This window comes from Peromyscus eremicus, chromosome 3, assembly GCF_949786415.1.
Source record: "Peromyscus eremicus chromosome 3, PerEre_H2_v1, whole genome shotgun sequence".
NCBI lineage: Eukaryota > Metazoa > Chordata > Mammalia > Rodentia > Cricetidae > Peromyscus > Peromyscus eremicus.
In genome coordinates this window covers 137,840,239-137,863,333 of record NC_081418.1, presented here as the reverse complement: position 1 = coordinate 137,863,333, position 23,095 = coordinate 137,840,239, and the positions used below count along the sequence as shown (strand labels likewise).

At 47.1% G+C, this 23,095-nt stretch overlaps 1 protein-coding gene across 1 annotated transcript in view; it reads left to right on the top strand.

Moving 5' to 3' along the window:
* Nucleotides 1–23,095, top strand: part of Prmt8 (protein arginine methyltransferase 8) — a 90,270-nt gene that overhangs the window by 42,868 nt on the left and 24,307 nt on the right. The window contains exons 3-6 of the mRNA XM_059256915.1: nucleotides 4,499–4,654; nucleotides 7,717–7,780; nucleotides 21,905–22,047; nucleotides 22,620–22,707. Of these exons, the coding sequence (XP_059112898.1) occupies nucleotides 4,499–4,654; nucleotides 7,717–7,780; nucleotides 21,905–22,047; nucleotides 22,620–22,707 (451 nt within the window). The remainder of the gene's footprint in view (nucleotides 1–4,498; nucleotides 4,655–7,716; nucleotides 7,781–21,904; nucleotides 22,048–22,619; nucleotides 22,708–23,095) is intronic.

Here is a 23,095-nt window from a genome sequence, read left to right as displayed (position 1 = left end):
CTTCAGAGTGGTTCTTGATTCCTTTCTGCCTTCCATGTCTCAGGAGACTCTTCTCTTTGATCTACTATAACTAGAAACACAAGAGAAAGAATCCTAGGAGATGCTGTACAGCCTGGCCAAGGGGACACATTACCACAGTACCTGTGCATAGAGCTCTGAAAGCGTGGATGGGGACCAGCAGGACTAAATAGATGCAGGGACAAATAGCTGGTTGTAGTTTGTAGCTAAAGTTTTCCTGGTTCTGTTCAGCTCCTACGGCCCTGCGGCTGGCCACTTGGACCCAAGTAAACACACAGAGACTAATATTATTTAAAACTGCTTGGCCATTAGCTCAAGCCTACCATTAACTAGCTCTTACACTTAAACTCAGCCCATTTCTGTTAATCTAGATGTTGCCATGTATTCTATGGCTTTACCTGTGTGCCTGTTACATGCTGCTCCCTGGACAGCGGCTGGCACCTCCTCACTCAGCCTTCCTCTTCCCACAATTCTCTTCTCTGTTTATCCTGCCTATACTTCCTGCCTGGCTACTGGTCAATCAGCATTTTATTTATACAGAGAGATATACACAGCAGTAGTCTTTTCTCTTTGGTAATGGAGAGCACAAGTAGATTTAAAAACCAGTGAGGATATAGGTAGTTTGCATTCCACAAACAGTCTGGCCTAATTTGTCACTTATGGAGTATTGCATCCCCAAGCTGCAGAGGTGCAAGCTTTTCAAGCAGTGTGGTAAACAGTCTTTTGAGATAGATCTTGTGGAGGGCTTATTAGCTTTCCGTCGCTGTGACAAAATGATAATCAACTTAGAAGAGGAAAGATTGATTTCAGCCCAGATTTAGGGGTTCTATCACAGATTTGTGGTCTAAGAATGTGGGCCCCTGAGGAGGAGGCAGTAATTAATCATGGTGGGGAGTGCATGGTGGGCCAGATGCTGGCCTCAGAGTGGTCTGGAAGTAAAGAACTAGGAAGGGATAGAAGTCCCAAGTTGTCCCTTGCAGGGACACCCTTGATGCCCCAAATTCCTTATACTAGGCTCCATCTATTAAAGGCTCCATGACCTCCCCTAGCACCACAGGCTAGGGGACCAACCTTCAACACAGCAGGCTCTGGAGACCCTTAGAATCCAAACATCACTGTCTTCAACAAATCTTAATGAACTGCAAAAGACTGAAACCACACAGTGTGCTCACTAAAGTGAATTAGAGCCAGGCCTAGAGGCTTCCACCTAACATCGTGGCTACTCATGAGGCTCAGGCAGGAGAATTGAAAGTCCAAGGCCAGCCTGGGCTACAGTGAGTCCCAGGTCGATTTACACAAGCTGGTGAGATCTTGCCTCACGATAAAGGGTGGGGAGGAAAGGGACTAGAAAAAGCCAGTGTTAGGGTAGTAATCTAAGCTGTGTGAGACCCTAGAGTCAATCTCAGCACTGGAACAATCAAAATTAAAAGCCTAAAGTAATTTATACAGGAAATCCTCAAATGGTTGGAAATTAAACTATTCTTCTTTATAACCCATGTACCCGAAAACATGAGTGAAATTAGACAGCATTCTAGACTACATGACTGTAAGTAAGAGACCAACACATCAAAATTTGTGGGATGCAGTTTAAGTAGTATTTACAATAGTTCTCAACCTGTGGGTCATGACTCCTTTGGGGTGGGGGTCACATATCAGCTACCCTGCATATCAACTGTTTACATTACATTTCATAACAGTAGCACAATTATAGTTATGAAGTAGCAATAAAATAATTTTTATGGTTGGGGGTCACCACAACATGAGGAACTGTATTAAACGGTCACAGCATTAGGAAGGTTGAGAACCACTGATTTAGAAGGAAATCTATAGCTTTAAATGCTTCTATTAGGGACAAAAGGAAAAACACAAACACCAAAATCCAAGAGCAGAGCTTCCACCTTGCAAAGCTAGAGAAATAAGAACACATAAAACTCAGGTCAAAGAAAGGAAATGATACAGATGAGAGCAAGTCAACTAAATAGAAATCAAATGATAGAGAAACCATCAGAGCCCAATGTTTTGAATTTAGTAGTGCACATTAGCTGTATAAAGTAACTGATTTCATCGTGACTGTTTCACAGTGAATATTGTTCATTTTAACCTTATTTACCCAAATCACCTATTTTTGTGCCCCTTGTTCTTCCCAAGCCACCCCTTTTCTTCTTTTACATCTTTGTAAACAACTGGATCCTGCATATGAAAGAAAATATATATGTCTTTCTGAGTCTGGCTTATTGCGTTTAGCATGATGATTCTTCCAGTTTCCCTCATGCGGTGTGCTTTCTTATCTGTGCGTGAGTATGGCCCATCGTGTAGGTCGGTGCTCAGGAGTGAGTGGCAGGATCCTATGGCAGTTTTACTTGCAGTGTTGAAGGAATCTCCCTGCTGATGACTATAGCGACTGCTTTACATTCCCACCAGTGGGTTCTTCACACCCCCACCAGCACTGTTTTGTTTTCTTTTTTGACAATAGCAGTTCTGATTGGGGTGAGAGAATCTGAACATAATTTTAATTTGCATTTCCCTGATGACTAAGAATGTTAATGGTTTTTTTGGGTTTTTTTTGGCCTTGAATTCATTGGACATTTTGTCTTTCTCCTTTGAGAAGTATCTGTTCAGTTCATTTGCCCATTTATTGATTGGATTATTTGTTCTCTTGGTTTTTGTAACTATTTATATATTCTGAATATTAATTTGATGCCAGATGTATAGCTGGCAAACATTTCCTCTCACTCTACTGCTTCCTTGGCTGGGAGAAACCTTTTAATTTCACACAGTCCCATTTGTCAGTTTTTGTTATCGTTCCTGAGTTACTGAACCCTGTTCAGAAAGTCCTTGCCTGTGTCTATATCATTAAGTGTTCCTTTTCCAAGTCTCAAGTCTTGCACATTAAGATCTTTGATCCATTTTAAGTTGGATTTTGTACAGGGTGAGAGATAGAGATCTAGTTACATTTGTCTGCATGGGATTATCCAATTTTCCTAGCACTATTTGTTGAAAAAGCTGTCTTTTCTCCCACATGCACCTTTCTTTGGTTTATGGAGCTTCGTGGATTTCTGCGTTCTCTATTCCATTCCTTAGGTCCGTGTGGCTTCTGCACCAGCACCAGGCTGTTTTTGTCACTTTTCCTCTGGGTGTAACTTGAGACCAGGCATGCAGTCCCTGCAGCATCGACCTTTTCATTCAAGATTACTTTGCGTTCTAATGTTTTGTGCTGCCATGGGGACCTTAGGTTTGCTTTTCCTGGTTCTTTGAATGTCATTGGAATTTTAATGGAGCTTGTATTTTATTTGCTGGTTACTTTAATGTGGCCATTTTCTCAGCAGTAAACCCATGAGAAAAAATTCATTTTCTGGTATTTTCCTGAGTTTCTTCCCAGTGTTTTATAGTTTTTGTTACAGCTGTCTTTCATTTCTGGTGTCAGGCTCATTCCTACACATTTAAGTTTTTAAAGGCTATTGTGAATGAGATTGTTTTCTGCATTTCGTATTTATTATTGGTGTCTAGAAAAGCTACAGATTTCTGCACGTTTGTCAGAGTTAAGTTTTTAGTGTTTGTCAGAGATAAGTTTTTAGGAGTCTTTAGTGTCTTTCAATAATGGGATCATGGCTTCTGTAAATGGGAGTCACCTGACTTCTTCCTTCTGTCTCTGTTCCCTTTTATTTTTTCTCTCTTCTTGCCACTCTAGTTAAGAATGTAAGCATCGTTCTGAGTAAGTGTGAAGAAAGTGGTCACTCTTGTCTTATTCTCCAGTTTTAGAGGAAAGGTTTTTCAGTTTCCCCATTCAGCATAATGTGGCTGTAAGTTTGCTGTGTGTAGCTCAAAATTTAGGTTTCAGACTAATTAAATTAATAACACTAACCTAGACTGATTAAGAGGGAGAAAGGGAAAGGAAAAGAAAGAAAGAGAGAGAGAGAGAGAGAGAGAGAGAGAGAGAGAGAGAGAGAGAGAGAGAGAGAGAAAGAACCAGTGAGCACCCTGAAAAGGTGATGTCTATCAGGAGTCAAACAGGACGTACAATTAAAACCACAGTGTTGTGGATTCCTATGCACTGAAATTGCTACAAGTAAAAATACAAAAGATACTAAATTGCTAAGATGTGAAGGGTGGTGAGCAGAGTTGGTGTAAGCTTAGGGAGGACATCAGTCTGATGATTCCTTCTTGAGTCTCTCGTGCTGTGCTGTTCTGATCTTTCATTTTGGTTTTAGACAGACTGGAGCAGGTTTGGACACAAACTCCTTTTTTATACCTCTCAGCTATCTTTCAAGTAGACCTTTAAAGCAGGCTAAGTTTGGAATGAGGCATGTGTCCTGCATGTACTACAGTATTCTCATTAACTACCCAGTGATGTCATAGTGGTTCCAGAAGATGTTACTGGGATGACTCAGTTGCCTGTGATGCAGATGTGCTCCAGTGACCCAGATGTGCTCCCAGATGTCCTGAGTTCCCTGACTATAACTGTCTTTTCCTTCCACTGCAGGAAATGCTGAAGGATGAGGTGAGGACCCTCACGTACCGGAACTCCATGTACCATAATAAGCATGTGTTCAAGGACAAAGTGGTGCTGGATGTCGGAAGTGGCACAGGGATCCTCTCCATGTTCGCTGCCAAAGCAGGGGCCAAGAAGGTGTTCGGGGTAAGCATGTCGCCCTCCCTCGTGTTAGCTTCTGCAGAGTGGTCCCTGCCTCTTGCTTTCTCTGGATCTTCCTACAAAGACCCACCCTGGCCTACTATCTCTTTTTCTATTTTTGTGTTGTGCTGGGGATGGAACCCAGAACACTGAGCATATTAGGCAATTGCTGTATCACCAAGCCACATCCCCAGCCCCAGTCCATCTCTTTTGCTAGAGGAGCAGAGAAAATCAATCACAGTACAGTTCTAATACCATCACTACTATCACCATCAACATCATCATCATACACCATCACCGTTATCACTATCATCACCATCATCATCATCATCATCATCATCCACCATTATCACCATCACTATCATCACCATAACCATCATCATCATACACCATCACCATTATCACTATCATCATCATCATCCACCATCATCACCATCACTATCATCATCATCATCATCATCATCATCACCATCACCACCATAACTATCATCACCATCACTGTCGTCACCACCGTTGCTATCAAGAACAGCACCATCACCATCACTGCTAAGAAACTTCCTTCCTTCTCTCAAACCTCATCAGCATGGAACCCTGATGTCATGGATCTCAGTGGCCTTGAGGCCATCTGGTGATCCCACACTGTCCTTCAAGGGCTGTGGCCTAGATTAGTGTCAGGCTGAGCAGGAGAGAGCAGTGTACTGTCTCTGGTTCCTGAGTCATCAGGAACTACAGCTGAGTTGCTTCCGGGGCTCCTGCTTGGTGCCTCTCAGTGGTAACTTGGCATGGCCTGCCTGTCATCAGCGGCTCTGGCCCTGCCATGTTTAGCCAGCTTCTTTCCCGTTAGCTCACTTCCATTGTTCCTGTTTCAGGCTTCCCCTTGGTCCACAGTCCACTCCACTGGGGAGGGGGAGGTTGTGGGGAACAGCAGAAGCCATGGTCAAGGATAGGAAATGGAGGCAGAAACACAGAAGGAAGGTGATATGACATGAGAAACAAGCTGGAGAGACTTGGAGGCAAGCTAGAAGAAAGAAGATGAAGGAGAAGGTAAAGAAGAATGGAGCAAGCAGTGAGATTAGAAACAGAGGGAAGAGAAGGAAAGGGTGATGGCCTAAAATGAGGAGCTCAAGTCTCCAGCCTGGCCAGTGGGCTCCCCACAGCAGGTGACCTCTGTGCTTGATGTGTTTGGACTCAGCTCACCCTCATCCAGCCGCCTGAAAGGGACCACAGCCTGCTGCAAGAGGCCGGGGAGGCCCTCGGGATGTGGCCAGCTACCTATCTAGAGCTGCTGTGTTCTTCAGTGCTAACCTCAGGAGCCACACGTATTGGGGTGGCAGGGAGGCAAGAAGGAGGAGAAGACAGGAACAATGCTCGTGGGGAATGGAACCTGAAAGTCAAGGGCCTGATGACCAAGGAAGTGTGGGTGCTCCTGGGACAGAGCACAGCCAGTGGCATCTGTGCCCTTGGTTATTACCTTTCCAGTCCCAAAGGTGGACATTGGATCAGGCCATCAGTGACCCTTTGCAATAACTTCTGAAGAGAACTAGCCCTTCCTGAGACCCAGGCCTCAGCCTCAGCCCTCTGTCAGAGAGTCAGGTAAAGTGGCAGATAGGTCACGGAAATGCCCTTCTGCTCCAGCACCTTCTGACGACATGTCCTAAGCTTCTAGACCCTGCAACGGGTCTTGGCCTCCAACCTTTCCCATGAAGCCCTGCTCTTAGCTGATGGTCAATTAATTTCTCAAATACTTGTGCCCTTTCTTGGAGATTTGGGGATCCTGAAAAACCTTTCATACAAAAGCGAAGAGATTCTGTCCAAAGAAGAGTTCAGAGAAGGGCATTGTGAGTCAGCTTTAGTTACTATAAGAAAATACCCGAGACAATCAGTTTCAAAAGATGGAAGGTTTTGTTTTGGCTTACGGTTTTAAAGGTTCCATTTCATGGTCACTTGGCTCCTTGGTTCGGGCCTGAGATGAGCCATCACATTTCCGTGAGAGCATTGTGGTAAAGGAAGGCCTCACTTCCTGGTAGGAAAAGAAGGGAAAGAAGAGGAAGGGCTTATGATCCTAAGATCACATTCAAGGACATGCATCCAATGACCTAACCTCCTCCCACAAAGCTCCACCTCTTAAACGGTCCACCAGTGCCGGTAGCACCAACAGGCTGAGGACTGCACCATCACCACAAGGGCCTTTAGAAAACACTTACCAAAATCAGCTCAAGGGTTCAGAGTTAACCTTTGTGTGCGTGCCTTGGTAGAGGGGACTTAAGACCAGTCCCAAGCGCTGTCCTGACATTTCTGTTCACATATGTGCCCACCTGACTGTGGCAGGACTTAGTGATGGGATGTAGAGAGACACTCATGGTAACTCTGGCCCAGCGCTGCCCTCCACCCCTCCTCAGGAGCTTAGTCTGTTCTGCCTTCTCCCATCCCCGTCCTGCAGGATGGTGAGGTCAGTCAGCCACTCTTTAGACTCCAGCACAGAAACAGGGTCTCCACAGCTAGGTTTTGCTCTCTAGGCAAAGTGGTCAATTTAGTAAAATGACGTGAGCCGCCCAATGAGAGGGCCAGATCTTGGCTTTCTAGCTACCACAAATCTATTGTCTCAGACTGTGCACCTCTCTGAACCTTAACTTTTCCATCTATTCAGTTGGTTCTGGGTGCTGTGTCAGATTACCATTACTACAACAAAATCCCTGAGAATATCCACTCCAAAGATGGAGAGGTTGATTTTGACTCAGTTTCAGAGGTCTGGTACAGGTTGTTGGCTGTGTTGTTCCAGGCCTGCAATGAGGCAGCTGATTATGGTAGGTGCATTTGGTAAAGCAAAGCCACCTCCCTCGGGGAGGCTAGAAAGCAAAGAGAGGAAGAAGAGGAGGAGCTGAGGTCTCCATACCCCTCTCCAATGACCTAACTTCCTCTTGCTTGGTCCCTTTGCTTTCCATAGTGCCATGTGCTGGGACTTTCCCCAGCCTTCAACACACAGGCCTTTGGGGACTTTGAAGGTCCTGAGTTTAGCAGGCAGCTGTGCTTTTTAAATCCCTGTCTCTTTTGTTCTGTGTATTTTCTAGATCGAATGTTCCAGTATTTCTGACTACTCAGAGAAGATCATTAAGGCCAACCACCTGGACAATGGTAAGGCCCACCTCTGAGTCTTTCCTCGCGGTGGGATAGGGGCTTGCATGTTCTGGTTCTGGCAGCATAGGTGGGCACAGGGGGGGAGAGCACAGGACATGCGCTTTGAGGGAGGTACTGCTTGTGCTGGAACAACCACTCACAGAACTGTGGCCCGGGAGTGTGACATTCCCCTATCCTGCTAGTCAAATGAAGTCTGTCCCACCCTAGCCATCAGCCAACCCTGTCTGTGACTGAGGCCTGGTCATCATGCTCTCTGCTGGTTCCAGCTGCAGGCTGTCAAGCCTGTAAGGTAGCCACTGGTGGTCTTCCTCCTCTGCATTCTCCATACTCTCCTGCATCCTCTTCTGTCACCCGACCAGGGGTATTGGCCAGAATGTCTGCCACTAGCACTGGTATTGATGGAGTGTGCTCATCAAGCTGTTCTGGGGAGTGAGGTCTTGCTCAGGCTGGATTCTGATCACGAGGAGAGATGTGTTCCCTTCCCTTCCTGTGATCTGTGGCATTCCCAGCCTCCCTCTCTCAGTGGCCCATCTTCAGTATGCTCAGACCTGCAAGGGTCCCTGACCAGGCCACCTCCTCATAAATTTTCTCCATCATCAGGCCTGACTATAGCTGCCAGGCCCCATGCTTAGCGTCGGGCTACTGAGCACTTGACATTCTAGGTGCATACTTGGTCCTGCGTGGAGGTGGAGTTGGAAGAGCGGCAGGTAGACCAGAAGCCACGTTATGAGGAGTGGGTTGGAACAGAGGCAGGGCTGGCAGGAGCAGTGAGGCTAAGGTAGCTGGGTGCAGTGGCTGGGGCAAGGTCAAGGGCAAGGCTCCCATCCACAGTTCCAAAGGGTGGGAAGTATGGAGCCTGGAAGGATGGGCATCTCTGAGAGAAGTAGGCTGGGTTCACTGGCAGGCATGGGAGCAGGGTGGAACAGGAGACTGGGACCCTGGGCACCTCCTGCTGTAGCCCAGGACTCTTCTGCTCCCCCATAGGGAGTCAGATATTTCCCCCCCCATCTGAGAGACCAGACACTATAGCCCCTCCCACTACGCAATACTTGCAGTAGGTCAAAGACCTGCTTCGGGGTGGCCTCAGCCTGCCACCTGTGCTGTTTTCTGTTTGACCCACTTGCTGCAGACTCCATGGAAGACAGGAGCATAAATCATCCCACAAACTTCTCTGTGTGTCATCATGAGCCTGACTCTGGGGACAGAGCCGGGAATACGACAACGGATGTCCCTGACCTAACTGAATCTGCTTCCAGTGGGGAGCAGAATTACAGATACTAAAGCAAGCAGTGACCAGTCAGAGAAAAGCTCCTGATGACAATGTTCTGATCATTTGGGTGGTAGGGGAGCTGGGGACCTTCCACTCACATTAGGTTAGACGCCCTCTCAGGCAGCACATTCAAGTTCAAGTTTGAAAAACGTGAGGGAAGCAGGCTGACCAAGTGTCTGTTTCCCATGGCTATAATAGAATATCTGAGACTGGAAAATTTATAAGGGAAAGATGTTTAATTTGGCTCACCATTCTGAACGCTTGGAAGTCCCAGACTGGCTGATGTCTCTGGAAAGAGCTTTGTACTGCTTCTGCTCACAGTGAAAATGTGGGAGGGCAAGGAGGCCAAAAACCTGTTCTCAGCATGACTTCCCCTGAGAGTAACAGTAATCCATTTGCTGGTACTCAGTTCCCATCACCCAACATCCTGCTGGGCCCCATCTCCCAACACCACCACACTCGGGAATCAAGAATCCTACACATGAACTCTTGAGGCCACACTCAACCCAAGTACCTAAAGTTCAGAGGAGAACTTTGGGCAGCATTGAACTGGGCATGCTCAGGGCACAGAAAGGCCCATGGCCACAGCACAGAGAGGAGAAGCCTAAAAGAGGGGGCCTGAATGATCGAAGGCCACTCACAGACAAGGTTAGACTTCTTTCTTCAGGCCAGGAGATCATTTGGAGGGGTTTTAAGCAGGGGAGGAACCTTGCCGGTAGTGGGAACATCTGGATGGGTTGCAGACGCAAATAACACCAGTATGCATTCCAGAGGCTCCTGAGAGAGATGTGTGACAGGAAAGATGGCCATGGAGGGGTGGAGAGAAATGAGCTGTGTTGTAGCCTCAGAAGCAGAGCCAGAGGACCTGATGCTGCCGAGCTGGAGAGGAAGTGTAGGGAACAACCAACTCAAGGTGGCTGTGGGCAGACAGACGGCTCACAGGGGTGGCTGGAGAAACCAAGAGCTGCCTTTGCCTGTGGAGGGCTTGAGGTGCCCCACTTTGGGTACCCAAGTGGATATATTGAGGAAGACTTTGATTTATGCATCTAGGGCTTCAGGAGGAGTCACCGAGACTTCCATTTGGGGTCATCGACATTGAAGTGTCACTCCAATCTATTTAGGAGAAAAGAAACAAGACAAAGATAGGACCGAAGGGCCGCTCATCACTTGGACATTATGCAGGGGAGGCGGGGCCAGCAAAGAAGTGGAGGAGCTGCTGCCTGGGAGGCTGGTGAACCCTCAAGAGCAGCCCAGGGAATGCTGAGGTGAGGCAGGATAATGCCAGAGTAACAGCAGCGGGATTTGGCCACTTGGTAGGTATTGGTGTTACCAATGAGTACTCAGTGTAGCAGGGGCCAGAGTCCAGTTAGAGTAGGATTAGCGGAGGCTGTGATGTGGGGACCACAAATGTCTTTTCTTTCAGTAATGGGGAATGGGAAAATGGAGCAGCAGCTACAGAGGATATAGGGGTCAAGGAAAAGCTGGGAAAATGTATGTGATTCAACAGAAATGCAGGAAGAGGTATGCGAGACAGGGATCTCGAAGGACTGGCTGCAGATCATAGGGGAGGGAATCACGGAGTACAGACAGTTTAGACACAGTAATGGGGGCATCTAGGTGGAGGTGGTTGGTGGCCTGAGGCTTCTAGTTTCTTGGTTCTGTTTGCTTCGAGAATACAGTCTTAGGCAGAGAAAATAGATAGGGATGGGAAGGGAGAGAAGAAAGCCCGGGTGCTCTTTGCAGGGTTTGCTGGGGTAGTAAGGATTGCTGGAAAATGTGCTTCTCTCTTAGAGAGCTGTGGACCCCGCTGTGCAGAGGGCCCAACTCTCATTGTTTTGTGGCTGTTCTCTTTCCACTGCTCACTGGCTTGTATGTGTGTGGAGCTGGAGGCTGTCTAGCTTTGATGAGAAGACCAGGCAGAGCGAGGGAGGGTCCAGAGAACAATGACGACAAATTGATGATGTCATCTGGTTTTGTCAGCTTTTGTTCCCATAATGAAATACCAGAGACCAACTATCAATGAAGAAAAGAAGTCTGTAGCTCAGTTTTAGAGGTTAAAATTAAGAACAAGGAAGCAGAGGGAAAGGATGCATGGGGCCAGGCTTGCTCCTCTTATGACACCCATTTTGCAAGAACTCGGAGCTCCAAGAGAGGTAGCCCATGCTTCCAACGACCTAAGGATGTCCCACTTGGCTCCCCTTAAAGGCCCACCATCTTACATTAATGCCACCCCGGATACCAAGCCTTTGACACATGGGCATCTGGGGAGACATTGGCCAACTTTCAAGCTGTAGCAGAATCTGGGTAAAGAAGTAAGCAGAGTGAAGGGTGGGGAGGGTGTTGGTGACAGGGGCAAGGCTGGGACACTGTATGGGCAGTAGCTGCATGGCCATGAGCAATGCCTTCAGACTGAACAGGGCAAATGTTGCTCGGACATCTTGACCTCTGGCTTGGTCCCTAGCATCTCTTAGCTCCCTCAGAAGGCACAGGAACAAGGCTCTTCTCAAAAGTGTTTGACCTGGACAGAAGGAGGACAGGTGTCTTTTCCACCTGCTAAGTATGGAAAAGGGAAACCAGGCCAACCCCTCTGTCTAAGGGTGACATAGCCTGGCACTCCGAGGCTTCCCCCATCCCTTCTCTATCTCTCTGAAAAAGGAAAGTGATTCTTCCCAGTTAACAGATGTGGAAACTAAGGTGAAGAGTGTGGGGGCTGAGGGGAGAACCCCACCTGAGCTCTTGTTCCTGCACTCCAACATGTGTTTGTGAGTGGACACAGCACTCTACTAGCACCCACAGTCCCAGAAGTGGGAACACAAGTGAGTGTAGATGAGGTGGAATCTGATTTACTGTTGGGATGCTGGGCTCCATTCCTTGGCCCCAGGGGCCTTCCTCTGGTGCCTAGGCTGCCCCTCTGTAGACTTCCTTGATGGTAACTCCCAACCTCTGGGGTCTGCCTTTCTCCCTGTGCTTTCCCATTTCTTTTGCTACTGGCTGAATTAATTTCTCTTCTTGCTATTGTCACAACATATTTGGAGCAAGTTAGTTCTGGGGGAGGTACTTTGAAATCCTGTAAACATTCCATTCCCCATTTGTTATATCTGTTTATCTATCTATCTATCTATCTATCTATCTATCTATCTATCTATCTATCTATCTATCATCTATTTATCTATCATCTATCTATCTATCTATCTATCTATCATCTATCTATCTATCATCTATCTATCTATCTATCTATCTATCTATCTATCTATCATCTATCTATCTATCTATCATCTATCTATCTATCTATCATCTATCTATCATCTATATATCTATCATCTATCTATCTATCTATCTATCTATCTATCTATCTATCATCTATCTATCTATCATCTATCTATCTATCATCTATCTATCTATCTATCTATCTATCTATCTATCTATCTATCTATCATCTCTAGTTACCATGTGTCTATCTTCTATGTATGTCTATCTCTACCATGTATTTTTCATCGACCATCTATATCTATCTTCTATTATTTCTCTCTATATTTTCTATTCTGTCTATGGCTATCATCTGTTTGTCTGTCCCTACCTATCATCTTGTTATCATTTCTAAGTATTCATCCTTTTACTTATTAGTTTCAACATTTTTTTACTGTGCACCCATACTGTACTTAGTGGGTTCTACCTGGTTATCACGACTTACTTTAAAACTCCAGCATCCCTGATTTGGTCTCCAAGAGCATCTTAAGCCTGGCTCCTGTGTGCTTTCCCCGTTTTTCTGGATTTCTGATTTCCCAGCTCCAGCCATTTCAGGTGCGTCTTGCACTTCATCTGCCTCTATTTTCAATCAGCTCTTCCCCCCAGTATCCTTGACTGGATGATAGCAGCTAGAAATAAAGAAGGAGCTGGGTATGCTCCATAGATTTAGGGTGTCTCGCTGCAGAGAGCTGGGGACTGAGTATGTATGTGATATATGTGTGTGCATATATGTGTATGTGTGTGCATGCATGCGTGTGTATGATATATGCATGTGTGGTGTATGTTTGTGTGTGCTATATGTGTGTATATATCATGTATATATATGTATGGGTTACATGTGTGAATATGTATATATGTGTGTATATGTTTATGCATGTGTGTGAATATATGTATATGTGTGTATGCATATGTGTATATGTGTGTATGTATGTGTGTATATGTGTGTACACACTTACACAACACTCATTCCTCTCTCTATCTTCATATGCTGTTGAGGCTAAGCTTGTGGGACTCTTTCACTTCTGACTCAGCCCCATGAGTCTCCTCTGCTTTTCTCCCTTTCTCTCTCTCCAAACCTCTTCCTCTGACATTGAAAAGCTAGAGTCCTGTTATTGACATATTGGCTTGCTGGATCAATCCTCCTGCATGTCACCAATCTCCCAGAGTCCCCACCTCCTGCACCACGTACGCTTGTCACTCTATCACCCTTGCTGGAGAGCTTCCCAAGTGGCATCCCACCTCCTCCATCTTCAAGGGCCCGCTTCCACTCTGGGGCACCTCTGTCCCACCCAGAACAGTCCTCTGAGAAATGTCCCCCATTCCCAACTTGGTGTCAGATGGCCAGGCTGGGCCATTGTCTCTTGACTCAGGCTTCTCCATCCCATGCTGCCCTGCAACATCTACCTCACCTGTCCCCGGCAGCACGGACGTCCAGTTTGCTCAGCCCCAGCTCACCCATTTCATGCTCTGGATTGTTATGGCTCATACTTGGTTCTGTTTGGTCTCGTGCTTAACTGAAGCAAAGGCCTATGAAGGCTAGACTGCTCTCACCACTCCCCCTAAAAAAACCCACTACCCCTGTGCCTCAGGTGTGCACCCCCCCTACACCATATGCACTGTACCAACCCAGGCCCAGTGGCCTTCATTTCTTCCTCCCTAGAAGGTAGAATAGGTAGGCGGGGCGGGCGAGATGGCAGCAGGCCGTGTCCCCTGCACCAGCTGACTCAGCCTTGGCATGTGTCCTCGACAGAGGACAGCTTGACTTGGATGAGTGCTTCCATGGAGATGAGTTAGAAATGCCGCCACCACCAGTTGTACGAATGTCGGGAGTGTGGGCGGCGGGCCATAAATAACAACACGCACACAAAATACCTGGCACCCAGAGTCAGAGCGTGGCTCCCTCTCCCCCTCCATGTGGCTCCTGGGGTGGGTTGATTCACATGGAGACACACACCTACAGGAAGCCACCTGCACAGATGGGCCACCTTCACGTGCCTCGATCCACACATGTTTCAGTCATTTTTCTCTGACTTAAACACCAGCAATGATTATTTCCTCCATGACAGAAACTGACGGGGACGTGGGAGGGGGGAGCAGCTGAAGACATGCTCCCCTCCTTTGCTCCCCTCCTTTTTGAAGATTGACATCAGGGCAGAGATCGAAGCTCTGTAATTCTGTAAACAAACAAACCAGAAGGAAAAAGAAGTATAATTCATTTACTCTCCAGACACTCAAGGGGAAAAGATGTACCTCTCTGTTTTCTTCATCTTGTGCATGTCCCTAAGGATACGTGTCACAGGTGGAAGAGATCGTAGGGTAGCTGATGAAACACAGTGGCAGTGAACACACGGGTCTGCAGTCTAACTCACGAGTTCTCTCTTGCACCATTTTACACGGAAGAGCTAACTGCTCTCCAGAGGAGGTATATTGAGGTACAGCTTGAAGAGATGAGCAATGAGCAGCAGGTCAAATGTCAAGTACATGACCTTACATATATTAGCTACTCAACACATATTCGCTGTATGTTATTTCACACTGATAGCATACAGGGCCGATACTGCTGTGATTCTACGTCAGACACTTTAGGATTCATTGACAAGACCTCATTGCCGAACACCTGGGCTTCTGTGGCCATCAGAAAGCACTTTTCGCTGAGGTGGATTCGACCTCCCTGTTACTCTCCTGAAGTTCTGTTTCTTTTCTTTTGGGCCACACAAGCCAAGGAGCTGTCCTTGCTCACACATCCCCAGGCTGTTTCTCCTAGATTCCCCCTGTCTGTGCTTCTGAGGGCCTTGGGTGAATCCCTTTCTTTTGGGCCAGACACACTGTGCACTGTGGTTCCCACTGGCACTTTGGCAGGTACCACGTCACGTGGCTACCAGCTGGAGATCAATGGTTATGTGTGAGGAGGTGGTCTTGCCATAGGCTGCTGGCAGGTGTTGTCTCCTCATCTAAACCTGCCTGGTAGATGCTTCGAAACCTAACTGAGAGACATACTCTTTTTCTTTTTAAATTTAAACACCAGTGTTGTTCAATTTGGTTTTCACTACAAACTCCCAAGATTCTCTCATTCATCCCTTGCCTGGGGTCCCAGCTCCCAGCAGCATGCTAGCTGCGTGTTTGGTAGCATCCCGTGGTGCATGTGGAAGTCCCTGCAGGAGACCTACACTCACCTACATGATGACCAGCTCTGGAATGTGGTCTTGGGACTGTTTGTGAACCTGCATGGTAACTTGTCCCTGACTCCGTTAGGGTGCCATTGGACTGACGCTTGCCTTTCTCCTTATTGGGAAACTGCAGGGGCTGCTCCCGATTCACATCCATCTGGGCAAGGGCAGCCAGTCATCTTAGATGAGTTTCTGTGTGTGCCTCAGTTTCTTCTTCTATAGAACCATAGTGATTCAGACATCATGGTGTCACTGTGGGGACTGGGTGATTACTGCTGTAAAGCTGCCACAGCCTGTAGCAGCTCTTTATGTGACCCTGAGAGCCCATGTGACATACTCGGTGGTGGCGCACACCTTTAATCCCAGCACTCGGGAGGCAGAGGTAGGCAGATAGATCTCTGTAGTTCAAGGCCAGCCTGGACTACAGAGTGAGTTCCCGGAAAGGCGCAAAGCTACACAGAGAAACCCTGTCTCGAAAAACAAAACAAACAAACAAACAAAAAAAAACAAACAAAAAAAAAAACAAAAGCAAAAACAAAAAGAAATTGGCCCTCATCCCTTTTCACCACCTCCATACAGTCAAAGTCTAAGGACCACGTTTTCATTCCTTGGAGATCCGGTCAAGTATCTCTCTCTAGCACATCACTGTATGAAACAGAACCCAGGCTGGTGGGCAGGCAGCAACCAATACCCGTTAGCCATTGTTATTATTATTTCATTTATTAACTTGACAAATAGTGCTGTCAAAGGAAGAAATGAGATTAATCACGTAAAACTGTTTTGAATGAACCTGAACCACTAGCTCCTGGCAATCGCCTCTCCTTTTCCTAACTGCAGTGAAATGCTCCATTAGTAATTCCATTGATTCAGCCCTTCAAGCATTATTGTCCCATATGCCAGGCCCCGTGCTAGGTATTAAAGGAGTTAACCGTGTGACTAGGAAAACAAAAATCATTGCTGTCACGAAGCTTCTAGCCTCACAGAGATGCACGACCACAAAAGCGGTGAACAAAGACTACTGTGTAATTAGACGCCGTGAACGAACGTGCTTAGAAAGAACAGGTGAGGGAACTGGGGGCTGGACGTTAGCACGGACAGTCATGGAGGTGTGTGGGAGCAGCTCACATGCTTGCTTTAGAGAGCTGGGTTTGCACATGCATCTTCGCCCTGCCTGGAATGGTCTCCAGCCCCCAGTCGGTGGGGGAGGCGGGCAGCGGGAGAGCAGGCTGGAGCTTACATCCTAGTCATCAGCAGGTCTCCTTCCTTCCCTCCTGAACTCCTCCTTTCTCCCGCTCCCCCCTCCCCCTTCCCTCTGATCCCAGTTCCCTTTCTGGATCCGATTGTTAAGCATTGACAAGCACTGGTTGTAAAGGTACACTTTCTGAAGAGAGGGCCTTGGGGCAGAGACTTGAGAGAGTTAGAGCAGAGGCCAGCCATGCTGAGGGGACAGGACAAGTGGTTTATGTAGGGGGACTAATGTACAGTTGCCACTCAGTGTCCATGGAGGGTTGGTCCTGGACTCCCTGAGGATATCAAGAACCAAGCACATCAAGTCCCTAATAATAAAATGGCATAATGTTTGTATGTAGACTTTGAATGTCGCCTGTGCATTTCCTCCCCATACTTTAAATCCTCTCCACATTCCTTAGAACATCGAACACCATGGAAACACTATGTAAATAGTTGTTAGATGATGCAGCCTGGGGAATAAAGACAACAAACATCTATGCTCAGTACAGACACCATTTGCCTTTCAAATCTTCTTGATTCCCTGGTGGTCTGATCTGTGGATATAAAACCTACAGTGATAGAGAGTCGTCTGTGTAAATCCCCTGAGGTGTGGGACAGTTTTTTCTCTGTCCCTTGTTGGCTTTTGATCTGGTTATAGGGTGAGAACGAGACCTGAGGGTGATATTCTGAACACCCAAGCCCAGTGGGACCCATTCTGCCTGGTACAAGTTCTTTCTTAATTACCATGTAGGCTGGGCCTGCACAGTCACCTGACCTTGACCAGTGTGTTGGGAGTTAAGCAGACTAAACCAAGACAGTACTTCTCAGTGTTCAGGGATGGCTTGGGGTGGCCAATCCTCAGATGGCTTTGATGGTAAAAGCATTATGGTGGGTGCTATGCCCAGGTAGAAAAGGCCTCCAGCTAAAGCCGAACATGTCATCGGAGCGGCAGTTTGGCGGATTGGTCCTGCAAGTCCTGCAGAGATCTGGAGCTGGCTAGGATAGGAAGCATGCCTTGGAAGAGGGGTGGACTCTCAAGCTCCTAGTTCTCAGGTGAATAGGGATTTGGACCAGGAGAGGGTACCATTTTGCTGTATGTGGTACACTGAGGCTGCATGGCACCCAGGACCCACCTACGCCCCTTGTAATGGAATCTGTTGCTGCAGGACCACTAGATATACAGATGGTGACTCAGAGGGTGTCTTTCTCCATCACCAGTGGACTGTGGTGTGTAGGCTCTGATTCTGTGTGAGAGAGATTTACGGAGTACCTGGGCTCTGGAGAACACAGGGCACAGAAGCAAGGTATGGGTTGATGCCAAGGAAGATTGGTAGCTCTAACCAAGCCTAGCTGCCCACATTTATTCCGTCTTTCCCTCATTTGCTCGTGTGAGCAGCCTTGAGAAGGACAGGGCAGTCCTCCCCTCCTCCAGCTTCTTCCTTTCCACCTCTCGGTGCGCACACTCTCCCGGTGGCAGAAGGTCAGAAATGATTGCACATTCACGAAGTAGGGGCAGGAGCCTCTGTGAGGCTGGGTGAGTTGCTCAGGTGACTCAGTGGGCCCAGTTTGGGTTCTAGAACTTGACTCTTCTAGACTCCAGGTCTCTTAATGGGCAGATGAGAGCAGCCACATTGTCTCTGGGGGAATGGTTAAGTCAATTCATGTGAAACTGCTCTTCAAGCTGCTTTTCGGATATTGATAATTTACTAGTATAATTAGGACTGGTTTGCAGCTCTTTGGTCTTTTAAACCAATGCCTTTGTTTTGTTTGTTTGTTTGTTTGTTTTTAATTGTTTATTCATCTACCCACCCACGTGAGAAGTTTAGAATGTCTGTGGAGAGTCTAGTGCTCGGCCAGATAATGGAAGCGGGAAGCTGAGATAGGCAACTTGGAGAGGGGGTCATGGGCTGATGCCTAAGGGGCACAGTGGTGACAGTGGTGACTCCAAGTGTCACCAAACAGGAGACTAAGCCAAGGACATGGAGAGAGGGGTTCTGGTGTGGTTACAGTGACGGATTTGGGGGTTTCATGACTCACAATCCATTTCCTGTCCTGGAGAATGCAGCCTTACTGCTCACTTTTCCGTGGGACAGAATTAGCTCTTGGAGGAGGAGGATGGCTCGTGCCTATAATGCAGCACTTACGAAGCTGAGGCAGGAGGTTCCCTGTAAGTTTGAGGCTAGTCCAGGATGCATAGTTCCAGGTCAGCCTGGGCTACAGTATGAGATCCTATCTAAAAAACAAAATAGTAAGTAAATAAGCATAAATAGATAATTAAAATAAAATTAAATGGCAGACCATGAACTCCAGGCCTTATGGCGCCATCTGATTTGATGGATACATTGAAATCCCAAATCAGGTTAGGCTGGCCTAATTTACTTTGTAATAACCACTCAAATAAAAAAGGGAAAAAATCCCATTAAAAGCAACAACAACTGAATTCTGGTTGTCTAATTTTCCAACTGAAGCCACAGGGTAAAAGCTCCCAAGTTAGAACCTATGGCTCCCTGTGGAACATTTAGCTATGATTAATCACTGTAAATTTTATGAGCCAGGGTCCTGTCACAGCTAGTCGAACAAACTTTCCATCATACTTATGGCCTGGAAACACAGCTCCAGATAGTGACCTCAAATCCACCTTGAGCTGATGCTGCCCTGGTGATGTGGGGTCCAGACTGGACAAGGGGATCTGCAGCCTAGCTGTTCTGAGCCTTGAGGACACTAGCTTCTACCCCTCAAAAAGCCTGTCTGTGGAGAAGGAAAATAGAGCTTTGTATGCTTATACAGTCCTGTGAGCCAGCCTCATGCTCTATGTGAGCCAGATAGGAAGACAGCTTAGATAGAACACAGATAGATAGATAGAACATAGCTAGCTAGCTAGCTAGATAGATAGATAGATAGAACACAGATAGATAGATAGACAGATAGATAATACATATATTACATACATGCATACATGGGTGATGGTTAATGTTGACTGTCAACTTGACCTAGGAGATAATCTCTGGGCATGCCTATGAGGGAGTTTCTATATTAGATTAATTGATGTGGAAAGGCCCATCCTAACTATGGGCAGCACCATCCCACGGGCCAGGATCCAGGATTGAATAAAAAGAGAAAATCAACTAAAAACCAGTGTTCATCTCTCTGATTCCCAACTGCAGATGCAGTGTAACCAGCTGCCTCACGTTCCTGCTGTCATGACTTCCTGTAAATGGACTATGTCCTCAAACTGTGAGCCAAAAATAAACCCTTTCTTCTTCCTTAAGTAGTTCCCTTCTCGAAGTATCTCTGAGGTCATCCCAGCTGGAGCCTTGCATTAAGTACCCAGAGTGGGGCTATGGGATCCCAGAGGCAGAAGGGAGTCTTATCCAGGGCCAAACGGAGGCCATGCCATATTACAAGAAGACAAAGTGACCCAAAGCTGTACAGCTGCATATAAACATTAGATGTGCAAAGAAAATACAAAAAGGAAGGCTATTAGACAGTGTCAAACTGTTGACAAAAATAAAACAAGCCAGACTTTGCAAGCTGTTAGTTAGGCGGAAGGGCGTGAGCATGCTGGTTGGCTCTTTTTCAGAATGAGGAATAAATTAGGGACTTTGTGAACACTTTCCAAAGCCTTTGACTTTGTCCCCTTGTGAATTCTCAGGGTGTGCTATGGGGCCCTCCTCTTAGTTGAATTCTTTCTTCATGGTCTTGCCCCCCCCCCCCCGGAAAAAAAAAACCCACAGGCTTAACACTTGCCTCTCCCACTTGTTCCAAAATTTTTGGAGAAGTCTGGCTTTACTTTACTCTTCCTTCTTGGGGGGAGGGGCCACCAATGGTGAGCAGGAAGGGCACTCAGGCCTCCATGGTGGGTGGTGAGGGTGGGTGGATGTGAGCAGCGTCTGACACCTTATAAAACTTGATTAAGCCTTGATTAACCAGGAAGTGGAGAGGGAGCTGCCATGAGGAGCTGCTGATGGTGCCCTTAACTGTGAAGACACGAGACAAAGGCCCTGGCCTCTGTGTCCTTGGCTGCAGAGGAGCCTCCAGTCCAAATTAATTGCCTTGGATTCAAGACAGACATAATTTATTTGGTTTGTGATTCTGAGGTCTGGGCTTCTGCTCAGTTTTGTTAGCATGACTTTTCCAGGGACTGTCACAGAAGGAGGATTTCAGAGCATGACAGCGTGTGGCCTTGCAGCGGAGATGTTAAGAAGGGACCAGGCAACTGACACAACACTCTTCCAGTGTGACAGCAGACCCTAAGGTTCCCTTTTTTCTCCATCTGTGCATCAAAGAATACAAAAATTATGTGTCCTTCTGGGTCAACTGATCAAAAACTCAAGATCATTCTCCTTCCGCAATGGGATGGGAAGTCACTTCTCACCGGGGCTTTACCCCTTTCTCTTTTCCATATATTGCTAAATAAAGAATGTATCTGCTATGTCTACCTTCTGTTGAGCCTCAGCTAAAGACCTGGCACTTCCTAGGTGTCGTTTCATTTCCTTAATACAACCAGCCCCGACAGAGACCTCATGCTCTCTGGTATTCTTTGGGGAATTGGATGGGAATTGCATGGCCAAGTGATGTGTGTAAAATCAGACAGCTAATTAGAAGACCCAGCATTTAACCCTAGGTTTCTCTGTCTGCTGAGTCCATTGGTCTTGTCAAAACACCAATTTGCCTCCTTCACAGACACTAGATGGGCACCCACTGAGTACAGGGCCTTGGCTGTGTGCAGATGCAAGAGTAATATGTGCAGTGTCCTTTGCTCAGTTTGGGCCTGTGTTGTCATGGTAACCTCACATGGAGCAGGGAGTGCACAGTAGGAGTGTTACAGTCCCATTCTATCAGACCTGGACTCATTTTCTACTCCATCATCTCACCTTGATACCTTAGCTTCCCTAGCTGTAAAAGAAGAGGTTGGTAATGTGCTTAGTTCTTAAGGCAGATTGCATGACATGGTGTATTCTGCAGGCTTAGCACAGAGTCAGATGCATAGTAATTGTCCAGTACCTTGGATAAAGGACACACTCAAGTAGCTTTCAAAGACTTTCTTAGCATTTTCAGTGACTAAGTAAGTTCCTCTAATGAAGGATAAGGTAAGTCACACCCTAAAAGCAGGATGAGAATGGGGCTCAAGACTCAGCAGCCCTGCAGCAAGGAGCCCAGGGTGCCTAGGGGTCCTCGCACAGCATGGCTTGGGTTCTTGTTTTCTAGTCATTACCATATTTAAGGGTAAAGTGGAGGAGGTGGAGTTGCCTGTGGAGAAAGTGGACATCATCATCAGCGAGTGGATGGGCTACTGTCTGTTCTATGAGTCCATGCTCAACACGGTGATCTTTGCCAGGGACAAGTGGCTGGTAAGTGGTCCGCATGCTGTCCCCGCACTGCCCTGGTGGCAGTCTTGCCACATTTCCCATAGCCTCCTGCCTGGGGGAAATATGAGAATTTCAGAGAGGAATGGGCTAGAAGATCACTCTCTTGAGGCCCTGTCTTCGAAACACAACTGCTTCATGGCAGCAAGTGATCAGTCAACCCTGGTCCAACACGCTCAGCTGGAAGAATGCATAACCATAGTAGGTCTAACTTGTCACTCTGGCTAGAGCAGAAACCCATTTCCCCTTGTTAAGACTGCCGAAGAGCCAGGGGTCCTGTTTGCCACGGCTTCGCCGAGCCACGGGCTGGTGCTTCGTCCTTCCTTGATTTACCTTCTGCATTTCACTTGTCCCGTCAGCTCTGCCTGGGCTCCTCAGATTCCCCCTGCTCCAAATAAACAGAGTGTTACTGCCACGTCCAGCCAGGCTGTCAGTCCACTGAGTCAGAGATGCTGGCAAGGGGGTGCTTGTCTGGTGACTCTATGTGCAGTTCAAAATGTGATGTCTTTGTCAGGTGAATAGATTACGAGACCCATTTCCCCACAATTCATCAACAGAAACCTGGAGGGCTTATGTTTCCAGACCGGGCAGCTTTATACGTGGTAGCAATTGAAGACAGACAGTACAAGGACTTCAAAATCCACTGTAAGTCACCTTATGGTTCTTTGTTGAGCTTCTGTTGTGTGCTGGGGGTGAGAGAAACTTCAGGGTGGACGGCTGGTGTCCTGGGAGAGTTTATCTGTGACCCTTCTGGAGTCTTCTACGGAGTCTTTCTCACTATTCCCAAGGGTGGGGGGTCTACAGAATATAAATGAACAATGTAGCTGGTAGAAGGTAACATCTGGGAAGGGGGAACAGAGTGTGGACCCGGGGCAGTAGGGGTTGTGGTTGTGCAGAGAGCGGAGGGGCAGGTGGCCAGGTGTGGCAGGTCTCCCGTCAAGCCAACCGCTTTGAAACTCGTCCCCTTGCCTCTAAACTGGTCAAAATCACCGTGACTCTGCGTCACATTAGGTAAAGTATGGATGCTTCTCTG